The following is a 20955-nucleotide window of genomic DNA, read 5'->3' as shown; positions in this document are numbered from 1 at the left end:
TAAACACAATTCAGGAAGCTTGCTTAATATTATTAAAAGCAGGAAGCACAATGTGGAGTGAAAACAACAGTGAGCCAGGAGTGTATCCATTCAAGTACAAATGCTATATTTACATTTTTGGAGCTAATGCTAGAAAACATTACATTACCTGATAAAATACTGACAAGGCAGCAGTCACTCATGCATACTGTAAAGTTAAATTGAATAAAAATACATTATGTTCGATCTCAGAAGCAGTCTCTTTTCTTTTGTCTTAGCAACTAGAGTGTAACACAGAATAATCTCTCCTTTCAGGTTATGCACACCTGTTGGGCTGACCTCTGCTGTGCACTCCGAGTGCTGAGTGGGTACAATGCTTAGCCCGCTTCACACTCTCCTGTCACTCCCAGCATCTGCCATATGCACAGCATTTCCCATTATTTTCTATAGAAATTATGACAGGTGGAAAAGGGCATTTTGACAGCTGTGGTTCTTCCTGACATTACCACACTGGTTAAAATGCTTAGCATGCAGTAGCCCTTTATGCCTTACCCTCCCTAACTATTAAACTTCTGTCTCCAGTAAGGAGGAGCATAATGAGAAGTAAATGCTAAATCCAGAAATGAACTGAAGAGGAAAAAGAGTAGAAAGAAAAAAGTAGTAAATCAAGGACATAGTATTTATGTAGGGCCTCAAAAAAATAATTTCTCTGTGTTGGGAAAAAGGGGTATATAATGTGAAAAAACTTTCATTGTTACTTTCTATCAACTAAATGCAATAATATACCACCCTCTGTATCTAACAAGGTGGGCCATATTGATCCAGTCCAACCAAATGCACTTTTCTATGAAATTTTCTCTTACCAAATTTGGAATATTTATAAAACAGGTATAAGTATAAAGCACTTTCACCAATGTAATACTGTGGGAACATCAGTTTTATTTTTGGGGCTCATTTAAAAGATGTTGAACATAACTGCAACTATTCCCTCTTATACTTTGCAGGTCACTTGCTAGCTGGATTAAGTGGTTCTATAAGGGAATAACATAATAGCAAGTGAAAACTTTGCTATAGTTCTATAGTTTCCTTAATACCTCATTGCAAGGGAAACTTTGATTTTTGTAGTAACCTTTACTGGTGCTGCCTTTTTTACTACATGCATTAGGCTTATATGTGGAGGGGCAGGTCAGTGGTGGGTCGATGGTGACTGCATTAGGTGTAGGCAACATAAGAAGAGCACCCTAGGCACACGCCTATTCTGCTTACCCATAGTTCTGATACTGTGGCTAACTGCTAACTACAGTGCTGCTGTGCTAAATATATGATACCCTTTTACTTTCTTCTAAGAGTTACTTGTGGAACCTAGTTTCTTCATTACCTCATATCGAGTAAGACTGCTCCCTCCCTTTCTGTTACATGCATTTGTATCTCTAATATGTTTTTATATTTCTGTATACCTGTGTGGGTTTATTCCCTTAAGCAATCTTTGAGAGCTCTAAGCACGTTCTTGGTACTAGCTCAATAACATTACATGCTTCAGTGAAACTCAAGAAATATGGATATATATTGTATAAAGGAGTTCTTGTTTGTGCCTTAGGACTCAAATTAGTTCCTGAATACTGAATAAAACATGTTGATTGTAGTTCTCAATATATTTCATTGGAAAAGCATAATAATTTATTCGGAAGTACAATGTTTAGAAACATAAGGAGATCTGTACAGTATTAATTACAAATGTGGGTTTATAATATTATAAAGGGCTGTCCGGTCTCCCAGACAACAAATAGTAATGGGATCCATACAATACTGAGGTCAGCTAATATGAACTTAAAAAATAAACAGATAGAAATGGATATAATAAAATAAAGATTTGTTAGTATGGTGTATTTCTCATTGAATCCCCACATTTAACTGGGTGACTGGATATGATTGTTATACAGGAAAAGAATACCGCTGCGGCACCTCTTTGTTGCAAAAAGTGACAACTTGAATTTATTAGGTCAAACTACCAGGCAACGTTTCGGGCTTACTCTTGCCCTTTCTTAAGCCTATATGGTGAGAAAGCCTGTCTGATCTTGAGAAAGGACAAGAGTAAGCCCGAAACGTTGCATGGTTGTTTTACCTAATAATTTTTTTTTTGCAACAAAAAGGTGCTGCAGCTGTATTTTTTCCTGTATGTCTAAGCAAACCCCTGGCAAGGGTTTTGCAGACTGCTTTGCACCCAACCTATAAGGTTAAATAAGGTGGACGAAGCACACACAATATTGTCTATTTTGGATATTATTGTTATAGAATTGATAGCATTAGAACCTCATAAATATGGCTGACAAATTATACAATTTGCTGCTGTAGATAGCCAGTCATTTTACTCTTTATAGATTAATTTACAGAAGGAGTTAATTCCTTTTGCACCAGCAGTAAAGAGTAATTGAAGGATCTCTACAGCTGCAGAGAATCCCACTTAGGTATGCATTATTGACTGGCACCAGTTAGTGAGAGCACAATATTTATGTGATAATGCAAAGAAAGGTGCCTAAAGCGAGCTGATTAGGGCAAGACAGGTGTTCTAGCTGTCTCCTAGCTTATCTCGCCGCTTCTCCTGGAGTTCATTATCTTGTCAGAGCTGATATCTTTTTTGAGTAGCATAACAAAATGAGGAAATGACATGCAAATCAATACGGGCCCTTAAATGGCACTCTCAAGCTAAAGCAGGAGATATAAAGTTTAAATAAGAAAGATTTTGAAAAAGGAAATAAGGAAACTCTGTGAAATGCATAATCAGCGACCACCACAGACGCTTGTCTTATTTGCTTACATCACAAGGAACAGTATTGCCATTGTTTCTAATTTCCGTCTGGCAGGGCTTAAACTTTCACTTTGATTTCTTTTGGCTGTAAGAGGAAAAATGTGTCGTTCAGAGATAAAGTTCTGCCTTGTACTTATTTCTCAAGTGCTGCTTAAGAATCTTAGGTAAATAAAATCATGTTCTTAAAAACGTGAGAAGGTATAGAAGCTTTTGCTTCTATAGTAAAGACATTTTGTACAAAAGATTGCAAAAGTTATAAACTTTCTTTTTCTGTGAAAAGGTCACGTCTTACAAAATAAAAATGGCCTTGTTCAAAATCATATTGAAAATATTAAAAAGGAAACAAAAATAATTCTGTTCCTTTCTCTAATTTTCCACCTTGATAGTTATTCTACACTCATACAGTATATTGTTTATACCTGACTATCCTAAATAGAAGAAATAGCTATTCAAACATCTTTTGGTGCAACATCATTAAATGTGTGCAAGTCTCATTCCTGGTAGCCTTAGAATTTAATATTCTCAGATAGTTGGCTTAGCAATATAATAAAGTTTAAATTTGCCATATGTAGATTACACTACTGTTGGATACAGAAAAGGGTAAATTAGCAGTGATAAGAGAGCTTAGAAAGACAAATATGTAATCATATGTAAATATTATGGGGGTTATTTATTAAAGTCCGAATGTCAAAAACTATAAAATCCGTATTTTTTGTGAAAATGTTTTCGTGTTTTAATATACCCAGAGGATGGAAAAAGTTAGAATCTGAAAATCTGGCATCTCAGACTTGCCGAAGTTGTATATAAGTTAATTGGAGATATCCTGATCTGCGCTGGGTCTTGTGCAAAAATCCAAAGCTTTTGTGGTTTTCGGCCAAAAATCCGTAAAAAAATTAATTTGTACTATTCAAGTTTTTTCCCCAAACTGGAATTTTTCGGGAAAATGTATTGATAAATAATGGGGAATAACCCATGACGATTTGGTTGGAGTATATTTAGGAAAATAATGAGATAAATTTGGATTTTGATAAATAACCCCCTATATATTCAGTAACAGGAAATGTCGAGTGATAAATGCATTTCAAAGAAAACAAATATATTTTAAAAAGGAAATATTGGGATGACAAAGCCTTTTAATCTATGAAGCACTTCAGGCTAATTTGCATTGCAATATATCATACCTATCATTGGTCCCATGTCCCACCAAAAAGAGGTAGAACTTATTAAAAAATCAGTGGGTTTGGGGCATATTGGAACATACGGTATCTATTTATAGCTGTGTGGATCAGGACAAGACCTAAATAGTGCTTCTGATAATTCATATATGAGTTATTTTCTATTATGGAACAGATCATTGTTAGTAAAAACAGTATAAACATAATATTTAGCATACAGACACCCCATTTCAAATGGCATGTCCTCAGTTGAAACAATCACTGCTGAGTTCCAAACTGTCAATGTAAGTTCAAGCTTAAGGAACATGGGGTTTTTATGGTTGACCAGAGATAAACAAGACTACAATGCCATGCATCAGCTGGAGTTGTGCAAAGATAATCCCCATTTCAGTATTTGATTAATGGAATATCAAAAGTAAAAAACAAAGACCATACAGAATGGTTTTCCCAAGATGGGATAACTTGATTGTACTGCATAGAGTCCTCATCTCAGTCTACTTAATTTATCCTGTGGGATGATTTGGAACACCAACTTCAAGTCAGAACTGGAAACTCAATATAAGTCCCCAATGCTCTAAGACTAATTGGATGCAAATCCCCTCAACTATGTTCCAAAATCTAGTGCAAAGCCTTCCCAGAAAAGTAGCAGCAAAGGCAGAATCAACTTCATATTACCATCCTTGGTTTGGGAAGGAGTTGGCCATATAGTGTACAGTCATCTTAAAAAGTTTGGGAACCCCTCTCGGCGTGCATAATACTTTAGTCCACTTTCAACAAAAAAGATAACAGTGGTATTTAATTTCCCAGGAGTACTGGGGTGTTTTCCGAACAAAATTTTTTGGGGAAGCAGTATTCAGTTAATGATGAAATTAAGTCAAATGTGAAAAACTGGCTGTGCAAAAATGTGGGTACTCTTGTAATTTTGCTAATTTGTATATAACTTCTCAATACTGCTAACTGTATATAACTTCTCAATACTGATTACTGGCAGCACCAAATTGGTTGGATTAGCTCGTTAAGCCTTGAACTTCATTAGCAGGTGTGTCCAATCATGAGAAAAGGTATCTATGGTGGCCAATTGCAAGTTGTGCTTCTGTTTGACTCTCCTCTGAAGAGTGCCAGCATGGGATCCTCAAAGCAACTCTCAAAAGATCTGAAAACAAAGATTGTTCAGTATCATAGTTTAGGGGGAGGCTACAAAAAGCTATCTCAAACTGTCAGTTTCAACAGGAGATGGAAGGCCACAGGCACAGTTGCTGTAAAACCCAGGTCTGGCAGGCCAAGAAAAATACAGGAGCGACATATGTGGAGTGGTGATCTTTGGGTTGTCTGTAACCATTGTGTGAATGGTTACAGACAACCCAAAGATCCCCTCCAAAGACCTGCAAGATCATATTGCTGCAGATGGTGTATCTGTACATCGTTCTACAATTCAGCTCAATTTGCACAAAGAACATCTGTATGGCAGGGTGATGAGAAAGAAGCCCTTTCTGCATTCACACCACAAACAGAGTCACTTGTTGTATGCAAAAGCTCATTTAGACAAGCCACAGTCATTATGGAAGAAAGAGACAAAAATTGAGTCATTTGGTCATAACAAAAAGCACTTTGCGTGGTGGAAGAAGAACACTGCATTCCAAGAAAAACACCTGCTACCTACTGTCAAATTTGGTGGAGGTTCCATCATACTGTGGGGCTGTGTGGCTAGTTCAGGGACTGGGGCCCTTGTTAAAGTCGAGAATCGGATGAATTCAACCTAATATCAACAAATTCTTCAGGATAATGTTCAAGCATCAGTCACAAAGTTAAATTTATGCAAGACAATGATCCTAAACACACTTGGAAATCTACAAAGGCATAAATGCAGAGAGAGAAGAACAATATTCTGGAATGGCCGTCACAGTCCCCCAACTTGAATATCATGGAAAATCTATGGGATGATTTGAAGCAGGCTGTCCATACTCGGCAGCCATCAAATTTAACTGAACTGGAGAGATTTTGTATGGATGAATAGTAACAAATACCACCATCCAGACACTCATCAAAGGCTATAGGAGGCGTCTAGAGGCTGTTACATTTGCAAAAGGAGGCTCAACTACAGTATGTATTGCTGTAATATCTCTGTTGGGGTGCCCAAATTTATGCACCTGCATAATTTTGTTATGATGCACATTGCATATTTTCTGTTAATCCAATAAACTTTATGTCACTGCTGAAATACTATTGTTTCCATATGGCATGTTATATATTAAAAGGAAGTTGCTACTTTGAAAGCTCAGCCAATGATAAAACTCCAAAGAATTAAGAGGGGTTTCCTAAACTTTTTCATATGCCTGTATATAGGTACGGGTAGGCTTTTCAGACTGCAGCCAGACAGGTTACATTTTAAAAAAGAAGTCAAGGGATGCTTTAATATTGATTCTAGATCATTAAGGAAACTTTATATGGCTGCTTTTTATATTTTTGTGAAACAATCAATGAACAATTCATTGCACTGGCAGGACATTCTTACTGAGCTTTATTTTAAGGCATATGTGATATACTATTTCTATTTAACCACTGAAATCTTTAGAATATTGGTAACTAAGGAAGCAGTTAATGCCTTGATACAGTTACAGTTAAAGTAGATTTTTATATAGCCTCTCAGACATTTGGGAGCACCAGAGGCTCTGTGCACTCATCAATATCTTAGCTGCTGGATTTTGGAGTGTGAGTTTTTAATGGTTTTGCCATTGTACAGCGAGTGATATCAGAGAAGCAATAAGAATCCCATTTGATCCTTTTATGATTTTATTGAATGAGAAGAAATAATGCGGTTCTCCGAGGTTCAGAAAGAAATTGAAAGGGTACACTGCATTCACAAGGTAAAAAAAAGTAAATTAAAGCTGTTACTGCCAGAAGGCTATACTGTTTCCTTGGGTTACTCCCAGCTGCAGTGGAAACAGGAGTCTGTGGATATGCTGTGTGCAAGTAAATAAAACACATGAGCAGAGGCAGCTAAATGTAAAGCTTTTATATTAAATGGATACAGGGAGGCCCATTTGACAAAGTCCGAATTTATTTAATTATTTCTATTAAAACAGTCTGACCAACTCCAAATTGCCAATTGGACCCCATTTGTCATTGATAAACTTTGCTAAAATCAGTTTGGGCAAAAAATCAGAAAACTAAGTAATTTCCCCCAAAAGTAAGATTTTCCTGACTTTTGGGGCCAAAATCCGAAAAAAATCAGATTTTTGGCTGAAACTCATTAAAGTGGGACCATCGCGTCTTCTACAGGACCCTGACAGCTTGGAGATGGCAGATTTTTGGATTCTGACTTGGGGTATAATACATTTAGGAAAAAATCTGAATTTTTCGTGATTTTTGTATTTGGAGTTTGATAAATAAACCCTAGAACTGCAAAAAAAACAAGACAAATTGACTTAATTCTGGATGGATAGTGACATTTTGACATGATAGTGACATGCTAAAAATAAAGGTTAGTGAAATATAGCACATCCCAAAGCACCCAACCTCATCACTACTTAATATCAAAGTCCACTATACAGCACTAATTGCCCTTACCCAAAAAACCTGTTCTGTACCTTATTCCAGTTTCATCACCTACATACCTGCATTGTTTTTGGGGACAATCTTTTTACAGAAACCCGTTATCCAGAAAGCTCTGAATTGCGGAAACTCAGTAGGTTCATTTCCCCCCCAAAATGGATTTATACAACTTAGTTGGGATCAAGTACAAGGTACTGGTTTATTATTATAGAGAAAAAACAAATATTTTAAAAAAAAAAATTGGAATTATTTGCTTAAAATTGACTCTATGAGAGATGGCCTTCCTGTAACTGGTACTCAGTGGTAGCTTTATGGATAACGGGTTTCCCCATATGGGATCCCGTACCTGTACTTGTTGCTAATGGATTTACTATAGAAACCATGCAGGTTTATATGAGCATTAGCAAGAAAGGGGTGGGAATTATGAAACAAGTATTTTGTTGTTGTTGAGAATTCCACATTTTGGGGGTGAGGCAAATTTAGTTTTCTTACATTTCCACTAACTACTTTATTTGTGTTTTATTTGGATTTCAGTTACAGAGATTATTGCTCTCTCTACTGCACTGGCAGCAATACTACAAACTGCCACATATCTCATATGTAGGAACGATTCAGTGGGCGCTTTTCTGTCAGAGCACATTGTAACATTTACACTAACATCCTGTCTGAGGACAACAATGAAGTGCAGTTCATGTATCTATAAAATATTTTCAAATATTTATAGCGTGTGGATTTGGACCTAAATCAGTTATGAAATGCCAAGCCATACTGCTTTTACATACCTAGCAACACTCGCCCTGCTTTGTGCAAAACGTGAATGTATAGCACTCTGTATTTTATTTCGGCATATTAAATATTCGTGTTTATGTGGCGCATACATATCTACATAAATATTGTTTGTGAGGAAGATGGACAGCTGTTTTTTTTGGCCAATTATTGGAAGGTCTTTGTGTTAGAATTTTGCTTGTTTCAAAATGCCATCTTTGCAGTGTTCAAAAAACTTTTCCTGAATATTGACTAAAAATGTTTTGGCTAATAATTTAAAAAAGATGTAGTTTCTTATACACGATGCATCATATCAGTTTAAAACAACTGCTTGTCAATTCTGAATATCCAAAAACGTCCTCTTTTGATTCTTCATGCCTAATGGCCATTCTGCCAAGCAACTTGCTAGGGCTATTTGCATAGTGTATTTAGCAGTGTTTGCAGGAAATGTTTCATCGAACACCGTTTATCAAAATTTGTGTCGTTTTAGACGTTTTCTTCAACCTCAACTAAACTCACATTTTAAAAAGCATGAATGTCTACTTATTAATTAAAAGATCTGATGGAACAAATACAAAAAACTCGAAATACTTCTTGAGAATGTTCATGAGATTACGATTGACCCCCCCCCTCAAAAAAAACCCTACTAAAAGCTCAAAGCAGAGAAAGAAAGACTTTACAATTTGCAAAGGACAGCTCCCGCTGACTTCTAAATGACTTTGCCAGCTTTTAGATGGACAAGTTTATTTTAAAGGTTTTTGTAGTTTTTACACTATACTTTTTTTGCAGTTTAGAGTTAAATTCATGATTTTTAGCACTAAAACCAAAAAAAAATTAACTTAGAAAATTGGCCCCTGTGTGTAGCTTCCCCTCATAAGGTGCAAGCTTTGTTCCCTTGTAATGGATATAGATAGATAGATAGATAGATAGATAGATAGATATATTAGGGATGCACCAAATCCACTTTTTTGGATTCGGCCGAACCCCTGAATCCTTCACAAAAGATTCGGCCAAATATTGAACTGAACCCGATCCCTAATTTGCATATGCAAATCAGGGGTGGGAAGGGGAAAACATTTTTTTACTTCCTTGTTTTCTGACAAAAAGTCATGCAATCTCCCTCCCCGCCCCTAATTTGCAGATGCAAATTAGGATTCGGTTCAGCCGGGCAGAAGGATTCGGCCGAATCCTTGCCGAATCCCGAACCGAATCCTGGATTTGGTGCATCCCTAATATATATATATATATATATATATATATATATATATATATATATATATATATATATATATATATATATATATATATATATATATATATATATATATATATATATATATTTATACACTACAAGTAGGGTAAGTTTTTAAAACATATATAGGCAGTTTAATGAAAATGATTGGGAAGTCAACATTTTAGTGACAACTTGACCCCACAACTAAGGTTTAGCAAGTGACAGACTAGTTCCTTTTGTTGAACACTTGCCACTCATGTAATTAAAATGCACAAAGTTTGCCCAGGTTCAGTAACCCATTGCAATCCATGAGATGTTTGCTTTTAAAAAGGTGACCAGTAGATGTCACCTGCTGATTGGGTGCTATAGGTGATAAGAACAGTAGCAAGCTTTGCACCTTACATTAAATAAACCCCCTAGGAGCATGAGACAGAGGTGAATAGCTGGCTAGCTGGCAAGAGCAGTAGGACTGCCATCAGTAATTATGGGGTCTTATACTATAAATTAAGGAGGTTCCTTCCCTCAGGTGGCACCAGTTATTAGCTCACCAGACCCCTGGGCCCCCCATGAATACATTGTCACATCATAACCCACCGGCCATGTCCAATTGCACTGGAATCCATCCCACGATCCATCCAACCCCCTTCCCATTCTCAAAACCCCACCCCTTTGCAACTTGTGAATTGCGTCTCTTGGGGCCCCCTTCTACCATAGGACCCCTGACTGAAGTACCACTTGTACCCTGCTGATTTTAGCCCTGAAGAGCAGTTCTGTGTGCTACCGAAAAGGAAAAGTGTTGGGTTAGTGTGCAGAAGACAACCACGAAGTGTAGAGACCAAAGTGGGAAGGGGCCCAGGCTATAGTTCTTATCCCTGGCATAAGAACCTAGCACTGTTTTTATCAACTGGGCTAGTTGGGTTATTTAAGGTTAAGCATATGTGTGTTTTTGTATTTTGTATACTTTTTGCTTGAAAATGTGTCATGTGTGTATTTTGCTTGAACATAAATGCTCTGTTTTAGCTTTATGGTGTAACATTTGGTATCAATGGAATTTATCTTGAATTTCAGTTTTAATCTAAGGCGTGATATCTATTCTACTTTATATGTATGCCAACTATCAATTTTGTATTAGAGTTTATTGAGTATGTGCTCTCCCTGAGGCTGAAACGCATTTGGGACTGTGGGTCGAACCTTTCCAAACAAACAACTGAAATACTTAACTGAGATCGATACTAGACAAGGGAGCAATTCAGCGATATATTTCACGTCCACTGCTAGACAGTTTGACACTATCAAGAATAATTTATCTAAGCCCTTAAATGACATGAAATGCGACTGCTTCTGTGGTAGCTAATGATGAGCGTTAGAATGCCCACCTCTGAGATGCCTTGTAAGTGCTCATTGTGACAAATCAATATGCTCACAGCATTCTTGGATATTCCCATGACAAGTTATAATGAAGTTTCTCAGCTAAGACTAATGTTGCCTGTTACAAGATACAAGCTTGATCATTTATTTAAATCTGCAAAATTCCACAAAGATCTTGAAGCAATTTAAAAATTAATTACGTGAAAACATTTCGGCCATGTTTAAAAGGTAATCTCATTCGTTGCAACTGGCTCATTGGCAAACCAAGTACTGCCATTAATAACGCCGTGCCATCAATAATGCAAAGGTTAACTACTAGTGGTATATTGTCCACTGTAGATATGTACGTTGCTAATCAAAAAGAATAGTCCTAGTGGTTTTCTAGTGGTATTAATAATAACAGGCAGATGAATATTTGAAAGTGCCTCTGGCTACTGCTTACAGATTCTGGTGAAGTATAGTGTTTTTCTGAGTATATTGATATTGATATGATGCCATTAATAATGCAAAATTTACTTTAGGAAACTGCAACATATATCTAAGGAACAGAAAATGATGTAAAGCAATGCAAACTGTGGATAACAGATTAACTACTAGTAAAACGTTTATATAGCAAAATCCAGCAATACAGTATTTGATGGTTTTGAAAATGGACTGATCTACTATATCATGTCAGTATCTTGTAAATGGGAAGGCTTTCTCGATTTAAAAGCTACTTTCTTTGTTAGATATTATCCCAGTGTTCTTGCATCTCTGTGATAAGTAGACATAGTGATGAGCTAATATTTTCACCAGCCATTGATTAGAAATGCCGCATTTCGGCATCTGCAAATTTTTTTGAGAAACTGCATCGAAAATTTGCCGCAGACCAAAAATTTGCAGAGACAAAAAAAGCCCATTGACTTAAATGCATTTGGACAAAAAAGTCGCAAAGACAAAAAAAAAAGTTGCCACAAGAAAAAACTCCCATTGAATTTAATGCATTTGGAGCAATAAAAGTTGTCACGCACATCACAGGTAAAAAAAATTGACTTCAAAATGTTGTGAATTTTTTGCTGTTTGGCAAAGTTTCCGGCATTTTCTCATCACTAGACATGAATAACCATGATCAATGCCCCCTTCTTCAATTAGGAAAGGTTCTCACCTGCACACCATGGCCTCTCTCTCCCAAATTTTCCCAGTAATTACAAGGGATTGGCACCCCCAGCCAAACACTGTTTCCTGTTTCTTAAATAGCATGTAACAAAAACAATATTTTGATTATGTTTTTCATATTTACAGAATGCACTTAAGGTCCCAAGGCACCTTCCTTTCCTGAGACACAGAAGAGCAATTGTGGCTCCTTCTATCTCCATTCCAGAGAATCAAAGAATCCCTTTTCCAAAAATTGTCGGCAGGGTAAGTGTTTACCGTTGGAAAGCTGAACTTCTGTTTTGAGATGGTGACAAAAAAACAAAAACATTCAATGCACCAGGTTTAGCGCAGTTTTTTTATTGGAAATGTTTCCTCACATTCATTCACACTTCTGGTTGCGATTCTGTCATGTTCTGTGTCGTTAAAGCACATTTTTTTTTTGCCTTTTGAGAAATGGTTTTACAAGTTACGAAAAACTCTGTGAAAAGCAGAAACTAGAAAATATAGCATAATTACTAGATGTATGGCGAAAGTACTAATCATCTTAATTAACGTGTTCGCTCTATTAGTTAAATAATGATAATAAATAGTTGTGACTCGTGGGTGTCTACTACTCCATATACTTATATGATTGTCCTACAGTTATCCCAAACGTTCTTGGGATTAAGTAAACAATGTTAAAAAACATTGTTTTATAATATACAGTATGCTCCCAAATGTATTACACATGCCCTTGAAATAAACTGATGTGTTTCTGATGGTTTCACATTGAGTGGAATGATCATCATGAATGATCATTATTGATCATTGAGTTACTTACTTTTCTACTGTCTATGGATGTGATTTTCTAGGTTCTCCTTTGCTTTTTTTTTTTTTGCAGGCTGTTCTATGAAATGTTAGCTGACTAATCACAAAGGATTTCAAATCTTTTGGGAAGACAGTGAAATTAAAATGTTTAATAGACTCTTGGCAGCTTCAAGCTTTGTGACCAGATGGTGTAGGTGACAAATGCCGACTGTTATTGATGCGTCCCTTCTCTGGCTTGCTGATACAAGCGAGGGATATGATATTCAATTTTTGGTCCCTATCCATATGTTACTCTTCCAATGTATTTGTCCACATTAAGTGAAATGAAGTACAAAGCAGCAGGGCATACAGTTCTGCTATAATTACACTCACGGGCTATTTGTCAGTGCTGCATTAACATATACAGATCATGTTTTCTATGACATGCTAAGTGTTCCTGTAATATTTGGCCACCTTATTACCAGCCCATTATAATATTTGTCTCTCATGCATGCTACATTCACAGTTTTATACTGAACTAAAGTAAGAAAATATGAAACTCTTTCTTGCAGCCTATTGTTTCTGTTCTCCAAATATAATCTAGAACTATTAAATGAAAATAGGTTTTCTGTATTTACCATTGCATGTTATCAGCACAGCAATATGCATTTGTTTTATTTTAAGAACTAAAGAGGGATTTGTGCTTCTGTATACTTCTACAACAACCCCATGCAGTTTGCACATGCAGAATATGCTGCTTTTGAGGCCCAGCATGGGCTAAATATGTATGAATTTTCCTATCTGGTAAGTGTGCTGACCTTCTGGGTTTACAAAGGAAGCTGAAATGCTGTCAGTGAAAGAAAAGCAAAGCAAAGTGCATTAGCAACTCTGGGACTTTATGTAATGCTTCTTGCTGCATGACTGACACATACCATATCCATTGTACTGTACAGAAATAGGATGTCTTGGTACTTCAAGTGCCATAACAATCGGGTGCTGGACCCCTGCAAAAATGTTTACCAGGCCCCTTCTCAATACGAATATGCACTGGCAGCTGGCTCTATCAGTGGCAGACAGAGTGCAGCTTTGTTACTAAGTGGGCACAGGGGGGCAGCATCTCCAGGTCACTGTCATGGGGTCTTCAGTTTGGTGGTTACATCATTGCCGTAGAGCTTACAAAGTGGGTTTGTAACTAAATCAGATATTATATCAGTGCTCCAATTACTGGCATTAGAATTTAAACTTGAAGATATTAAGAGAGGAATACTTATAGAAGAATGCAGAGATGGCATTCCAGATGTAAGGAGCAGCAAGAAAGAAAGGAAGGATATAGCAGTGAAATTTGATGTTGTAACCAGGTGGTTAGTGATGGGCGAATTTGGGGCGCTTGGAAAAATTTGTGAAACGGCGCTGGCATCCATTTTTGACACCGGCGTCCGTTTTTTTTGGATGCCAGCATCCATTTTTGGTGAAATTGCACCGGGCCGAAATACAAACAGGCGCCGGGGTCCATTTTTTTGCGGCGGTTTCGCGAGTTTATTCGCTGCAAATTTGCACCTGGCTAATAAATTCACCCATCACTAAAAGTGGTGGCTTTGAGAGGAATGGAAGGGTTGGCTTGGAATGTATAGAGACACATTGGAAGACATGTAGTGAGAGAAAGATTTGGTAAATGACTTTTTTTCATTATTGGTGTAAGGTGCACCTCTAGTCCTGGTGCACACTACTAATGTCATCATGTTACACATGCTCAGTGGCATTATCATGTCCATGCCGTACAATTGTTGCCACACTAGACACCAGACTTGATGTCAGTGCTTCACACTTTGGTACAAGAATAGCCTAGCATAGCTTCTTATTGGGTCTCCCTGTCTGTGGGTTCCTACCATGTTCTAGATGCTTCCTGCTATGACTTTCTGCTTGAATTAGCCTTCCTGTGCAGTTCCTGCTTCGTGCTTTACTCTACATGTCTTGGAGATTGTTGATGTATATCATGGGTAATGTGTGTAGGCTTGAGCCTTGTGTTCAGATTGCAGTGCTTCAGAATGAGCTCCTCCCACAAGTCCTAAAGGAGAAGGCCCCTACCATTATAAAACAAAGGTTCCTAAACATATTTAGTGTCCTGTCATTGTTCTGTTTTGCTTACAAATATATTTATATAAGAAATTGAAGGGAGTAGTTCACATGTATGTTAACTTTTAGTATGATGTAGGCAATACTCTGATGTTTTTTTATTTTTTGTGGCTTTTGAAATATATACATACTGTATTTGTTCAGCAGCTCTGTGGTAATCATTTCAGTAGCTTCTGGTTGCTAGGAGAACATATGCTTAGTCTCTTTCTGGATTTCAAAAGAGTTAAATCAGCCAAAAGGCTGAGGTGGTAGTAGGACTGATTACAGAAGACAAAGCCCTACAGTAACCAATAGTTTGTAAAGCTGTATGCTCCAAGGATGTAAGATAATTAGGGCTAGTGAGGAAGACCAGTCCTGTGATCTACCAAAAGTAGTAGTATTTCCCTGGGGGACACCTGCCTTCATGTAGGGAGCACAGCTGATAAGAGACTCAAGCTACATTTATCCCTGAGAGGCTACTGATGGAATGGATCCAGTTGACTGTGGTGTAAATCTTATTAGTGAGGGTACACTTCCATCCTATCCAGCTTCAATGCATCTGGGTGTGTGAGAATATTCTGTTCTCCTGTTAGATCTATTTAGATCACAGTAGTGAGGCAATAGATCTGAACAGATCTGAGGCAGACAGAACATACTGTCAACCCATACCCAGCTGGTGGGTGTGTGAGGAGTGCCTGATGGCATTCCACTCGTCTTCGAGCAGCTTTTAACATGGTGGTTCCCATGGTTCGATCCGTTGCCGCAAGACTTCATTGTGCGTGGTTTTGCCACCAATTTTGAAATAAAATAATGCCATTGTCCTGGGTTCAACGCGCAGTGTTGGACTGGCTCACCGGGATACCAGGAAAACTCCCGGTGGGCCCAGGTGTCAGTGGGCCCTCATGATGCTAAGCATTTGGGCTATCTCATGGACATTCCCTATTTTTAATAGAACAAAGATGCTAAATAGATGGAATAATAGATTATAGTATGTAAAGAAAAGAGACTAGGAGAATAGAGGTTAAGTGAGGAGAGGAAGAATAATAGTACTGAGAGTGGGCCCCTGGTCTAAGATTAATTGGTGGGCCCCTGGTCTAAGATTTTTTGGTGGGCCTCTGGTGTCCCACTCCGACATTGTCAACGCGTGAATATAAGTTCTGCTCCTGAGTGTTCCTGGGTGCGCTAAATTTCTCTACTTACCAATTTTTTTTTAAATTCTGACCTCTGCCTTCTGACTATGCTGTTTGCTGGCTCCCCTTGACTCTTTGCCTGGATCTTGACCTTGAACTTTATTAACTTTTGCCTGCTAATATGCATAGCAGCTCCATCCTTGGTCCTTATTACAACCGTCACAGCTGTTAGACCTTGACAGGGTGAAGAAAGAAGAACCTTTTCATTTTATGATTAAGAACCACCCTTTATTTCTATTGTCAATGTCACATCTGAGTTAGGTTCACCTACAACACCTTCCTCATTTTACATATCCAGTGAGATCTCAGCTGAGAAAGTGGGTCACAACGTAACAATGCTCTGTTGCTCAGCTGCTGCAGACTTCAATCAGGTCATTGTTGACAGTAGCGTTCAGATATACTATTTCTTTTTGGCCTTATAGGGTTAGCTGTCAGGAGTAATTTTGCTACACTTCTTATCAACTATAGCAATTAATCAGTGGGTAGCATTTACTGCTCACCTGTTTAAAAGCAAACATCTTGTGGGATTCTATGGGTTAGTGCTTCTGGGCAAACTTTGTGTCTATTAATACATATGGGAGATAGTTCTATACTAACTAACATGCTTTCCTTGACAACAGTGGCAACAGTCCAATGGGGAAACACGGTGTATAACGCAAAAACAACTTTGCAAATATAAGCAGTTCACAATTTATTATTGTTCATATTACTGTGCAAAGCCGCAGTCTATGAATTGTGCAATCCAAGGTTTGCAAAAACTATAGAAAATATTCTCCCATAAAGCATTAGATATTTATTTCACGTATATATATTATTAGGGATGAGCCATTTTTAAACAGATACAGATTTGTGCTAAAATTCACATTTCACAATGATTAAGATTTTTACAAATATGGGCTATTATTTTGTGTTTTTTTATTTTGTTTTACCATGTGTCAGGTTTGCACACTCAGAGAAAAAACTTTTGTCTTAGACTCAGGTGGTATCACAGCTACAACAATGTTTACAACAAGAATATCAGCTGATATAACAATGATATACATACCACCCAATGGTGTTTACAAGGCAAAAAGAAAGCAATAAGGAGTGGATACACCTGCCTATTTTTTTTTGCCCATAAAATATTTTTTTTTTCTGGGGGGGGGAATGCGCCATTTGACCTTAAATGCATTTGGCAGAAGGAAAAAATGAAGGCCACTGACTAAAATGCATTTTTATTTTGCAGAATTTTTCAGCAGTTTTTTCCTTTGTTATAAATTCTTCTGGACAAAAAGTACTTTTTATACATTACACTGAGCAGCAACCAAATGGTCCAAATATTTAGCTTCACCAGATGATTTAAGTACATTCTTGTCTTGATTTGACAAAATAATAAATACTCTAACTGTGAGGAAATGGCACTTTAGATTCATCCATCTAGCATATAGAGCTATACAATCTAAAATCAGTTAGCTCCACGGGTAGCACTTATATGCTCCTGCCTTGGTTGGATTTAGAGTCAAAGCAAAGCAGATACTTTTGGAAGGCAGTAGGAACTAACCTTCATAAGAATATTTTATAAATAAACTTTTATTCAGTATTTTCTGGGGATAAAAAAGATTTTTTTGTTGGTTGGAAAAATTTGAAAATATGCAAAGCCTGAATATATTATATCTTTTATGTGCTTAACTGCAGCTAAATAAACCATTTTGCTCCCATGGATTAAACATGAACCTCCATCTATGAGCAATGTTAACCTATATTTAAAAGATCTATATCTAAAGCTTTTCAATTTATATTTGGTAGCAACACATTTCAGACCCAATTTATGAAAGCCACATGGTCATATTACTTGGACTTCAGAGATGCATCTCACACAAATGAAGCTATTTGATATACTTTACTATTCAAATTATTCATCCACTTTATACATTGTAAGAGGCTCTGCTTTTTCTTGGTTATTGCATCTAGAAATATATGCTTTGTTATGCTTCTGTATACTAACCTATTGGAATTTTAAGAGTCTTATTTTATGACACTTCGGTGCCTTGCCTTAAATTTATTCCCATAATTCTGAATATTCAGTCTGTTTATCATTATTTATGTTGTTGATCTTTATCAAACGCTAGTCATTTCCCACTATATAGTAGATTTTTTTTCTATTGTTATTTATTTACAAAATAAAAATGAGAAAAGGAAGGAAACAGAAAATATTTCTCCTATTCACACTCTAGTCTATTATTTAAATCAATGCATGGTTGCTAGGGTATTTTAGACCCTGGCGATCAGATTGCTGAAATTGCAAACTGGAGAGCTGCTGAATAAAAAGTTTAATAACTTTTTAGCTTTGAGAAGGATCCAGCACTTCAGGATTGAACTGCTTTGAGACACCCAGGGGCAGATTTACATAGGGTCGGATATCGAGGGTTAATTAACCCTCAATATTCAACTGCCGAATGTAAATCCTTCGGCTTCGAATATCGAAGTCAGGGCCGCCATCAGGGGGGGACAGGGGGGACAAGCGTACCGGGCCCGGGCATGAAGGGGGGCCCGGCAGCGCTGCATTTTTTTGAAGATCCGGGCCCCCCTTACGAGCGCCCGAGCCGTACGTCTTGCCTCTTCAGTGCCGAATGCGGAAGTGCCGAAAAGCCGAAGCCGATGCGACGAAAAGACCCGAAGTCACGGAAAAAGCCGAAGTCCCGAAGTCACGAAGCGCCGAAAAGACCCGAAGTCACGAAAACAGCCGAAGCCGAAGTCCTGAAGCAGCGCAAAGACCCGAAGTCACGAAAACAGCCGAAGCCGAAGTCCTGAAGCGGTGAAAAGACCCGAAGTCACGAAAGGAGGCGAAGTTGAAGTACTGAAGCCATGAGTTCAATTCTACTGAACACCAGTTTGTGTTTTTTTTTTTTTAATCCCCTGGCCACCAATGTATTATTTTAATATTCTATAGGCCCCTGCCACCAATCTTTTTTTTAAAACTTTTGTTTTTGGGGCCCCAATTTTTTTTTAACTCGTAAGGGGCCCCTTGCCACCATTGTTTTTTTTTGGGGCCCCAATTTGTTTTTAACTTGTAAGGGGGCCCCTGCCACCATTTTTTTTTTTTTTTTTCAAAAAAATTTTTTTTTCTCCAAATTTTTTTTTGGGGCCCCAATTTGTTTTTAACTTATAAGGGGGCCCCTGCCGCCAATGTTTTTTTTTTTTTTTCAAAAAAAAATTAATTTTTTTTTCAAATTTTTTTTTGGGGCCCCAATTTGTTTTTAACTTAGAAGGGGGCCCCTGCCACCAATGTTTGTTTATTTTTTAGTTTTTTTTACATTTTTTTTGTTGGGGCCCCAAGTTTTTTTAACAGGGGGCCCCTGCCACCAATGTTTTTAAAAAAAAAAAAAATTTAATTTTTTTTTTTTTGGGGCCCCAATTTTTTTTATAAGGGGGCCCTGACCATCAATAGCTTTTTACAACTTGTGTGGGGGGGGTTACTTTTTTAGCGCTGATGTCTGTGTGGTCTTTTAACTGCGATGTGGGCGGGATATGGGGCGGAGCTTGGTCGTCAGTGTGGGCGGGGCCCAGGGGGCCCCAAAAATTTTGTTGTACGGGGCCCCGTGATTTCTAATGGCGGCCCTGATCGAAGTCGAAGGATTTACCACAAATAGTTTGATTGAACGAAAAATCTTTCGATCGAAGGATTAAATCCATCGATTGAACGTTTTTTCTTCTATCAAAAAATTGCCAGGAAGCCTATGGGGACCTTCCCCATAGGCTAACATTGCACCTCGGTAGGTTTTAGGTGGCAAAGTAGGGGGTCGAAGTTTTTTTTAAAGAGACAGTACTTCGATTATCGAATGGTCAAATATTCGAGCGATTTTTAGTTCAAATCGTTAGATTCGAAGTCGTAATCGAAGGTCGAAGTAGCCAATTCGGTGGTCGAAGTAGCCAAAAAAAACACTCGAAATTCGATGTTTTTTTTATTCTATTTCTTCACTCGAGCTAAGTAAATGGGCCCCCCATTGTTTCTCCCCTTTTCATTTTACTTCAATACGACCCAAGTTGTGCAATAGCAGAGCAGGGTTTTTCCTGCTTGGGTGCTACCACTAGGGGTTAGCAATGCAAATGAACTGACTTCATTTTGATCTCTACAAATCTTCTCCAGCCTTCAGGAAAACTGTTTTTTGGAAGGGTTAGGGGATATGGGGTGTCAAAAATCAATGTCTCTCATTGTATTTAATTTATTTGGACCTAAAGCTCCCACTGCCTCTGTATTTATTGTATAGGGAGCTAAAAGCTTATTGAGGCTAATGGTTCATGGGACAGTTTTTCACATTGTGTATTTTAGCTGACAGAGAAATGCCTGAAGCCATCATAAATCATTGGGAGGCATATAGGCAGTTTTGTCTGTTCACCCTCTTGCTATAATTCAGGACAGTGGCAGCAGTGGTATTATCCCATGGCGGCACTCGTCAGTTCAGACTGCTGAATGCTTCAGTAGAGGTGTCAGACAACTGATAAATGGATAGCTGCCCATTGTTTTGTGTACAGGCTGCTGATGGGTTGCTGGGGGGAGGGGTGATATCACTCCAACTTCAGTTCACAGTAAAGAGTGACTGGGGTTTATCAGAGCCAAAGTCACATGGCTAAGGGCACCTGAGAAACGATGTAACCCTTTTCAGTCTGATACATGATGGTTAGTTTTCCCCCTTTACCCAAAAAGTTGAAGGGTCAGTTCAAGAGATCTCTCATTGGATCTTAGGGCTGCATGTAGGCTTGATTTTAGCTTATTATACCACCATTTAAAGTTAATGAGAAGGGAGGTGGTGATATCACTCCAGCTTGCAGTGCAGCAGTAAAGAGTGACTGGGGTTAATAAGAGCACAAGCCACA

At 37.8% G+C, this 20955-nt stretch overlaps 1 protein-coding gene across 1 annotated transcript in view; it reads left to right on the top strand.

Annotated features, from left to right (window-relative positions):
* The window catches only part of cdh13.L (cadherin 13 L homeolog), a 523301-nt gene that overhangs the window by 238377 nt on the left and 263969 nt on the right, over positions 1-20955 (top strand). The window contains 1 exon segment of the mRNA NM_001094730.1: positions 12161-12277. Coding sequence (NP_001088199.1) covers positions 12161-12277 — 117 coding nt within the window.

Source organism: Xenopus laevis, chromosome 4L, assembly GCF_017654675.1.
Source record: "Xenopus laevis strain J_2021 chromosome 4L, Xenopus_laevis_v10.1, whole genome shotgun sequence".
In the NCBI taxonomy this organism is placed as follows: domain Eukaryota; kingdom Metazoa; phylum Chordata; class Amphibia; order Anura; family Pipidae; genus Xenopus; species Xenopus laevis.
Note: the sequence above shows the minus strand (reverse complement) of the source record. Positions and strands in the feature narration are given on the sequence as shown.